The sequence below is a fragment of the Akebia trifoliata genome, chromosome 11, assembly GCF_017979445.1.
Source record: "Akebia trifoliata isolate Shusen 1 chromosome 11, ASM1797944v1, whole genome shotgun sequence".
Taxonomy (NCBI): Eukaryota; Viridiplantae; Streptophyta; class Magnoliopsida; order Ranunculales; family Lardizabalaceae; genus Akebia; species Akebia trifoliata.
This window is the reverse complement of record NC_141385.1, coordinates 6,763,883-6,774,393: the sequence shown is the minus strand read 5'-3', so window position 1 is coordinate 6,774,393 and position 10,511 is coordinate 6,763,883. Positions and strand designations below refer to the sequence as shown.

The 10,511-nt window shown below is 31.5% G+C and overlaps 1 protein-coding gene across 1 annotated transcript; it reads left to right on the top strand.

Moving 5' to 3' along the window:
- Positions 1–4,914: 4,914 nt before the first annotated feature.
- On the top strand, positions 4,915–9,234 carry LOC147390621 (transmembrane protein (DUF616)). Its single transcript, XM_086417135.1, has 4 exons — positions 4,915–5,204; positions 5,301–5,504; positions 5,968–6,528; positions 8,789–9,234. Exons 1-4 carry the CDS (start codon positions 4,958–4,960, stop codon positions 9,109–9,111), a joined length of 1,335 nt encoding a protein of 444 aa, XP_086273261.1. The 5' UTR covers positions 4,915–4,957; the 3' UTR covers positions 9,112–9,234.
- Positions 9,235–10,511: the final 1,277 nt, after the last annotated feature.

Genomic DNA, 10,511 nt, shown 5'->3' with positions numbered 1-10,511 from the left:
TTTAATTACCCCTAGTTTCAACACTTATTTCTCCATTCTTAGTATTTAATGTTATTTTATTTTACAAATAAATATTTGTTAAAATCTACTTAAATCCTACAGGGGGTAGTGAGCTCACATCTTGGCATCCAAAAACAAGATCGTCCATTTTCAACACCTTGGCCAAACTAATATATATATATATATATATTAATTTAAGTTGTTTAGAGAGTTACTATTGCCACACCAATTCCTATATAAATCACTATGGAAGTGCACACATTTGGTACGGTGTTAGTAAAAATTAGTGTGACAATAGCAACTCTCTTTTTTAAATAGGAGTTTTTATTTTTTATAAGTATAATTTTATTAAGAAAAAGAGATAATACAAAAGCAAAGGCAGACGAGATGACCAACCACAAAGCAAATAAACACTAACTATTACACAACCAGTCCCATTTAAAAATAAAATCCTCGAAGAACATGCCTTTAAAGTTGTGCCACTGTATGCATCAAAAGAACATGATTGAGTCGACATTTCCAAGCCTTTAAAAATCTTCATGTTTCTTTCTAATCATAACCCTTAATTAGTGGCAAAAGGAAAAGTCTCCAAAGAATTCTCTTTCTTCTTGCAAATAGAAATAAATCCCAACTCTGGAACAGAAATAAAGGTCTTGAAAAGGTCGAAGAAATGCGACCACACTGGTGGAGGCTTTACAATGAAGTAAAATGTGGTCCACTGATTCGTCATTCAAGTTACAAAGGAAATAAAAATTTGGAGTCATGAAACTCCTTCGAATTAAAAGTAATTCATGTGAGCTCAACAACTCTTAGTATGATGTCAAATTTTACTAAGTTAGTAAGGAAAGTGTTTTTTATATTTTTTAACATTAAAATAGTTCTACATGCTGAGAGTGGAAGCCCCCTCTTTATTTTAACTTTTACTTTTAAAGTGTCTCTTGGAAATAGTTTTTGTCACCTTTCACTCTTTAAAAATAGAGAAGGGATTAGAGATGTAGACAAATATTGAAATTGTTTGAATGATTTTTATATGTTGAGACAATAATGTTAGCCAAACAAGCCCTTGTAAGATTTGAATAATATATATTCATCTTTAATTGGGAGTGATAAAAATTTAAGAAATTGTGGTGTAATAAATAAAAGTTGGGGTGCCAATAACAGTTCTCCTTTTCTTTTAGAGACATTTACACAACAAACCAAACTGTTGCATTTGTATTACAAAAACTCCTTTAGAGTTCTGACAATTCCAAGAGAACCTTACTTTATAAAGTTTGTTACCCACCAAACCCAAGTTTGTTATCGAGCAAACCCTGGAATAGGGATCCACATCATAAAATTCAAATTTATAATGTTATTTTATTACTTAAAAAGATTTTTTTTATTTTCTTTTGAATATGAGTTTTTTCATAAAATCTAAAAGACTGTATTGTTGGATTGTTAATTTGATTATCCATGTGGACCTAACGACCCTTAGCAATATTTGAAATCTTACTAAGTTACTCTTTGTAGCATGATTCATAAGGTAAGGTTTATTCAAACAAATATTTGTAAACAATACTTATTAACTCCCGCTAAGATAGCGAGTCTTGTTAATTCCCACTTCTAATTACGAATCCCGATAAAAATACTTATTAAATAATTCGAATAAAATATAAGAAAATATTTCTCTGTTCGTCACTTTAAACCATTAATGCCCCTAAACCAAATCCTGCGCCGTCATTTTTTGTCTCTCGTTTGTTCTTTCTCTCAACCTTTTACTGTTTCGCTAGATTAAAGAGCAGAAACTTAGTTTGACGCTAATCTGTCAAACCACCAATGCCACAATGACATCTGGGTTTTTCTCCATAAAATTGGGCCCACTAAGCCTTTGGATCTATCATTTACGGATAATTGAAAAATTAAATAATGAGTATTTTAGAAATACCCCTGTTAAATAAGTGATATTATTTTTACCTCCTTACTAAGTTAAAGATTATATTTACCTACCTTGACCATAAGTATTTGAAGAACGTTTTGAAAAAAAAATAAAAATCACATCGTTAAATAATAATAAAAAGAATCTGTGATAATCTGACTATCCCATGTGGCAAACACAATCGACTACTCTGACGTGATAAGTTAGGGAATCGTTGATCTGTACTCTTTGGGAAACACAACTGCACTTTCCCATAAAAAAAAAAGTATCTTGAGAGAACCTTGTATCCTTAGGAGCGTAGATATGCGATTCTTGAACTTGTCACATCAAGTAGTTGATTGAGTTTGCCATGTGGCATAATTAGATATCACGACTCTAATAAACAAGATACATTCACTGAAGGTGAAGGGGGTAAAGTTAATATCACTAATTTTACAGGTCATATTTCTAAAATACCCTTAAAGAATCTCATACAACCAAAAATTTCTACACATTAAATTTAAGCATATTTAAATTTTAGTATTTTTATCATGAATTATTTTACCACTTTCACGTTAGAAAGTGTCCAATTATATTTAGATTGCTACTATTGTCACACCAACTTTTACTAATGCCACACCAATTCTTATATTAATAATGGAAGAATTGCATATTAGTTGGTGTGGCATTAGTAAAAGTTGGCGCAGCAACAACAACTCTTTTATTATTATTATTTTTTTTTTTTCTTAAAATTTGGATTCGAATAATGATTGGACTATTTAGCACTATACATTTGCGAAACTCCATTTTGTAAATTGATTTTTTTTATATGCAATTATACTCTCTTTCAATCTAACACATAGGTTGAAAAATTATATCGCACTAGCAACAAGTTACACTCCCTCATAGCACATTAGCTTCATGTGTTTCAACCCCCTCTATAATTTTTCAACCAATTGACGTGGCATATGCACGGAGGCATATATTTGTTTCCTCGAGACACATGAGGAAAATACTATGGTTCTATGTAGTTGAGTAAATTTCTAGTGAATTTTTTTGAGTCAGTTTATCATGATTCTTAATCTAACGCTGGGGGTGGAGCCAGGATTTTAGTGTAGTCGGGACAAAGTATAGTTAATGATATATTTGAAAAACTTGAAGGATGATTTTAGGGAGAAATTCAGAACTTTTTGTTTGGAGTTGAAGAAAATGATATTTAGGTTTTTTCCAATTAATCTATGAGAAGAGATCCACTTAAGAGGCAATGCAATCTTCAAAAACTACAAAGGGAGGGGATAAAAAATTGGAAGGAGATGAGAGGGTGGGGGCAAATAAGACGCGTAGTTAATTGAAAATACAGGATTATCTCAAAGTTTTGTGGGGCCAATTGCCCCCACAGGCTCGACTCCTTACTAACTCCTCCAGTGGCTAACGCCACCCTAAATGAAAGAATGATGATCTTAATTATCCAATCAAAATCATGATTTTTAATCTTGTCGGAGATTAAAACAACTCATCCAATACATCTTGGTATCGTCCACCAATGAGACGGATAGACAAGTTAATGTATCAGATGAGATTTAAAATCCATGTTCATTTTTTCTCATTGTTGAACAAGATGTCTGAACATATCGAAAACTCGTTCGAGACGACTCAATCTAGTTCACAGATGAGACAGACGAGATGTCAAAACGAATTTTAAAATCATGGTCAAGATACCTTTTGATTAACTAAACAAAAGAAAGTAGTTAATTGGATGGTTATGATCATTAGATTAGATTAGATTTGATCGTGTCGATGCATCCAACTGTGTCAACTTATCACATTTAATGATAATGTGGTTATGCTTCCTTGAGACGGAAGGATAGTTAGGAAATTAAACGTAACAAAAAGCATGACTCAGCCAACTACCGAACAGAATTTCGCATCTTTTATCATTTATTCTTCACATGCAAGCTTGCGTGGTATTTAAAAGGAAAGTTACAGTGTTCAACGCAGTTGGACATAAAAATACATTTCTTCCAATGAACTTGTGCCAAGTGTATCTAATAAGTCTCGAAACAAAAGCTATCAGTCACCTTCTCTCTTTTTTTCTGTTTCGGGTTGTTGGACCTAAAATAGGAAAATTATGTTGCATACAGAAGCATCAAACGATCAATATCATTATGCCACGTGTATTCCTAACCTTAGAGTTTCGGTTATTTTCATTTTAACTTACCCATGGGAAATATTTGAGATTAACCAATAAATTTTTAAATTGATGAGTGATGACACTCCCAATTGACCTCGATCTTCTCGTATAAACAAATGAAAAATGACTTTAATACCCTCAACTTCAACCATTAGCCAAAAGCCTTCTATTTTTTCTTCCCCAAAATTTTAATCTTTAATCTCTAAAAAGTTCTTTTTAATCCATCCAAAATCTTATTTTTAATTCATAAATATGGACTTAACCCCTTTAGAAGATCATCGATTTTCTACCTAAAGCACAAACTCCTTCTGTTTCTCCAAAACACCTATCTTATTTTTCAAATTTGAAGGTTGAATTAGATAAAACCTTAATATTGAATAAAGTAAAAAAAAAAAAAAAATCGGTTGGAGATGTCTGATTTTGCAAAATAAAAATAAAAATATTTTAGCTAAAAGTTGAAGATAAAGGTACTTTGATCATTTTCATTTGTCTAATAGGGAAGACCAAGGTCAATGGGACAGATAATTTCTTTGAAAACATAAAAAGCCATCTCAAATATTCACCTTCTTTTTCTTTAATTTTTTTTTTTCTCTTTATCTTTAACAAAGAGGAAACTATTCCATTTTTCTCTTTTTATTATTTACAAGTAAGGGAAATTAATTCCATAAATTACCTCAGAAAAAAATTTCCCCACATGTCGCTATATCATTTGGTCATTGGACACAAAAGTGTCCAACTGCATTACTCTCATAAATTTCTTTATTTTTCAATCTTAATCATTATTATTATTTTTCACTCTAAAAATATAATAACTAGAATAAAACAAAACAAAATAAAAACAGTTTGTGTGAAAATCCGTGTCAAATCTCTTGATGGGAAAAGCTTACACAACACCTCTGCTCTTCCAATCCAAACTCCTCTGTTTCTCTCTGTTCTACCTCTTCACCACTCTCTTTCTTGCTCTTTATGCTTCTCTCTCCTCAACCAAATGCATCTTCAGATCCTCACCCTTTGATCCAATCCAAACCCCTCTCTTCTCTTATCCCACCACTTATGGAGAACACAAATATGCAATCCCAACCATCCGTTCTTCATGCATCACCCCTATATATTTCTCAGGTTCCATCATTTTTTTATATTTAATTCTCACCATTATTCTGGATTTCAATCTGAATTTTCATTTTTTAATTAATGGGTTTTTGTCATTTTGTTTAGATTATTGGGTGGTCTTGAAGGAAATTCAAGACTTCTTGAAGAATTCTTCGGTTTCTCCGTCGATTTTGAGGTATCTAATAAAGAATGGAGATGGTTTTGGTGGAAATTTCAGCACACAAGAGAGATTGTCTTATTTTGATCATATAGATAATCAGGTGGAGGTTCCTTGTGGATTTATGAAAGAATTTCCTATTAGTAATTATGGTTAGTATTAATTTCTTGTATGTGCAATTATTAGATTTCTCTTTTAAATTCCTGTTTTTATTGTGTTTTAAATGCAACGATTCACATATTAATTGTATCCAATTGGAATGAATCAATGTCTTTTTTTTATTGCTTCTTAATCCAATTGGAATGAACCCATTTAAGTGAAATTGACATAGATTTCATCGACTAGAGAACATTATAATTCTCATTTATCTTGTTTTGGAATCGATACTAATTTTTTTATGCAAAATTCCCTTACCAACATTGATCCAATTTGAAGCAACCCATTCATCATTTTTTTAAAAAAATATTTTGATTTAAAAGAAACAAATCAAAACAATTCTCGTCTCATTTTGGGCATTATAATTTTTGTTAAAAAAAAATTTTCCGATGTATTCTAATTTGTTTTAAGAAGCCATTAATTTCCCAAGTACTTTTCTTTATATCTTTTTTGTTTCAGATAGAATTTCCATGGAGAGCTGTATGGGAGTTGTTGTCGTCTCAGCTATCTTCGGTGACCATGATAAAATCCGGCAACCACGAGGCCTTGGATCCAAAACTCTAGAAACTGTTTGTTTCTTTATGTTTGTAGATGATCACACCTTCAAAGGCCTTAATTCACACAACCTTCTTTTAAACAATGTTCAAGAACATAAATTGGGGGCATGGAGAATAGTAAGAGTTTCGGGTGAACTTCTTTATAAGAACCCCGCGATGAATGGAGTTATACCCAAACACTTGGTTCACCGTCTCTTCCCAAATTCGAGATTCAGTATTTGGTTGGACGCAAAGATACAATTAACCGTAGATCCATTATTATTGCTTCATTCTCTAATAATTTCGGAGAATGCGGACATTGCTATATCGAAACACCCTTACTACATTCACACAATGGAAGAAGCAATGGCGACTGCAAGGTGGAAGAAATGGGCGGATATCGATTCCCTGAAAATGCAAATGGAGACATATTGTGAGAATGGTTTGCATCCATGGACACCCGACAAGCTCCCGTATACATCAGGTACATATAGTTGGGGATATTTATTTATCAAAAGCTCCATTTGTTTAATTTTGTGAAAAATTTATATTCCAAAGATCACTTTGCAAAAATTATAGGAATTTTCTCTGACTATTTTGTTGCCTCTTGTTCAATTAAAAAATTTGTTCAAAAATTATATGTTTTTAGAGGGGGCGGTTCAAGGGCCATATGAGAAAACATATGAAAAAACTTTCGTTTTTCAAAATAAGAGTTAGAGGTTTTGGATTGAGCTGATTTTTTGCAAGGATGGTCACTATGATGAAAAGATCATCCTCACAAAAAATCAACTCAATCAGAAACTTCTAAATCCATCAAAAGTGATTTACAAATTAGTAATAAAAATTGGTAAAACATCGACGGTCCACATTCTAAATCACTTTTAATGGGGTTAGAAGTTTCAGATTGGGCTAATTTTTTTTTTTTTTTGGATGATCTTCCCATCATAGAGATCATCCTCACAAAAAATCAGCTCAATCCAAAATTTCTAACCCATATTTTAAAATTTTATTAAAAACGAAAGTTTTTACATATGTTTTCTCATATGACCCTTGAACCTGACCCGTTTTTAGAATAAGTTTTTGTATACCTATCAATCCAAATAGCAAAACCAAAGGTGGTGATGGCAATGGTGGTGTTGGTGTGGTAATGGCAATAGTGGTAGTGGCAAGGGTGAAAGTGGTGGTATAGTTGGTAGAGGTGACATGGTTACAATGACAATAGTAGTGGTGAATGTGTGGTCGCTTGGTGGGGTGGTGTGATCATGTGGGGTTGGTGGTAGAAACCCCGTGGTAGATGTCATGTTGATAGCAATTGTGTGGGTGCATATCAAGGTAGCGGTAGGGGTGAAAGTGGTTGCCATAATAATGATGATAATGGTGTTGAATTTTTGAATTAGAAAATCAATATTTATTTTTATTGGATGGAAGTAACTTAATAAGTTACATTCTAACCATGGGATCATTACTTGAGAAGTTATAACTTCTTATAACTCTTCCAATGTCTTCTTGTTTGGAATGCCATTTTCAAACCAATGTGTTAGTTCTTATTTTGCCATTCTAACCATGTGGTCATTACCTAAGAAGTTATAACTTCTTGTAACTCTTCCAACGTCTTCTTGTTTGGAACATCATTTTTAAATCAATGTGTTGATTCTTATTTTGTTTATTATTTATTATTTGTGAGATATATTAAAAAGAGAGTACCAAATATTTTCGGATTCATCATAAACAGATATTGGAGTGCTACCCTCTCTATTATAGATGATTGTATCTTGGGAGACAGACATCTACGAACTGTTGGCATTGGAACAGAGACGAAATCTATCTTAAGGACATCACGTTCAACGTGAAGTCTTGATCTTAATTTGCTTCTACAAACTAATAAGTTCTTTTAATTTTATATATATATTTAATTTTCTCTCATAATATTTATTTTAGATTCATCTTAATTTCTCATTTAATTCTGTACTTAATTTATTTTCTTATTAAAATTGATTTGCACCCAACAATTGGTTGTGTGGCGACGATAAGCATTGGTGGTGGTGGCCGTGTGGTGTCACTGGTAGCTATATGGCGGTGGTGGTGTTTGTAGTGAGGTGGTGGTGGTAATTATTGTGAAAATCAAAGTAACAAAGAGAACAAAAATAGAAGGATTTAAGTTGTTCGACACTATGCCTACTTCCACAAATCAAAATAAGAACAATCACTATTTTCTTTCTAGTTTTACCGTCCAAGAGATCTCTATTAAAAAAAAAAAAAAAATGAGTAGAGACAAACTTGTCTCTCTCACACAAACAAATCCCCCTCCCTCAAACAATCACTATTTTCTTTCTAGTTTTATCCTCCTAGAGATCTCTATTTAAAAAATAATAATGAATAGAGACAAACTTGTCTGTCTCACCCAAACAAATCCCCACCCACCCACCCACCCACAAAAAGAATAAATAAATGGAAATGTAGTTGGTAAAAAAAATTATGGATCAGGGGCGACTTTTTTTTTTAGTAGTTGCCAAACTGTCGTGATCCTTGTCTTTTATCCATTCTTGGGATTGTTGGTGCATGAAGGAAACATCATATAGGCTGAATTTACTAAAATATTATCAAAATCTGATTTTCTTAGCTAATAAAATTATGAAAGTAATGATTATTATTATTATTAAATATTAAAACCCATGCATGTACACCTGTGAAACAAAAAATACATCTACTAATAATGCCTTCCAATTATTTTTTAAATGATGCAGATGTACCAGACAGTGCTCTAATATTGAGAAAACATGGAGTTGGTAGCAATCTCTTCTCTTGCCTCTTGTTCAATGAATTGGAAGCTTTCAACCCAAGAGATCAATTGGCTTTTGCATTTGTGAGAGACCACATGAACCCCAAAGTGAATTTGAACATGTTTGAGGTTGAAGTGTTTGAGCAAATTGTACTTGAATATAGGCACAATGTTAAAGGTGGCGGACAAAATTTCTCCAAGTTTAAGACCAAAAGGGCAAGCTCAGACTCATTTGGTAGGAATAAGTGTCAGAAGTATCTTTTGGAAATGTGGGGAGGAATCCCATGATTGATTCTTTTATTTTATTTTTATTTTTTTAATTTTTAGTAAGAGAGAAAGAGAGAAAGACAAAAAGGCTAACAAACTGACTCTGTCCAAGAGGACAAAAGCTGACCAAAATATATATATATATATATATTAATTAATTTACGACAGCATTTGTTCTAGTAAAATATGTTCCATGAAAGTTATTTTTTTTAACTAAATTAAGATTTCTTTGGAATTGAGGCTGTATCCATAATTAAAATTGAAATGAGACATTGACCTTGAATTATAAAATGTTATAATTATGTTTTTTTTTATTTTTGAAAGATAATCGTGAAGTTGGATTGTAAGAGAGTCAAACCTAAGAAGTTGGAACACTTTCCACACATCTCACCAATTTGTTAATTTGGCATCTTTGTTATGATTATGAAATATCTTGATATATTTCCCTTGAGATTATCTTGACTTTTCTTCCGATTGAAACTGTCTCGAGAGAAGATTTTTTTAACATTGAGCGAAAGCATGATTTTAGAATTCATTTGAGATGAAGATCACGAGCAAGTCATTCTGAACTAGGAGGAAACCAGGTAAGATGATTAATGTGAATTTATCCATCACATTCACTCATTCGAGATCTAAGATTAAAAAAATTCAATATTTTGAAAATATTAGTTGAATTAATGAAAACTTAATCGAATCTATTGGATTTTCATATTTTTTATATAAATAGTTATTTATTTTAGTAATTTATATGTTTACTCTCTATATAAAATAAGATTTTTGATTGAATTTATACTAGTCCACCTTATAAGAAATAATTTTAAAACATAAAAATATATTAATAACTAATTTTAAATCAATTTGTATAGTTTGAGATGAAATGATTTATACGAATCAACTCAATACCAATGTGGGGGCAAGACGAGACTACATTTGGATTTTAAAGTCATGTCTTTCAAAATGAATTTTGAATCAAAATTTGATTTCCTATAATGAAAATAAAAAAATCAATATTTTGGAAAATGCTTAAATTTTTATATCTGATGGGTATTCGATTCAAATTATCTAATCATTTGTTTTGAGAACTACTATTGGCACCTCGAACATTTACTTATGAAATCCAAATTAAAAATAAAAAAATTAAATGAACAATTGAGAATAAGTAAAAGTTGGGGTGTCAATAGTCTCTCTCTCTCTCTCTTTCTCTCAATTTTTTAAGGTTTAGGATTTTATATGAGCCTAATCGTAATTGTAAACAACTATTGAAATTGTTTAAATGATTGTTATAATGTTTTATAATTTTTATTAATAATTTGAGTCGAATCTTTATAATGTTTGGATTGAGTGTTTTAATCTTTAATTATAGTGTGACAACTAATTTAAGAATTTAGGGTGTAATAAGCAAAAGTTAGGGGCTAATAGCA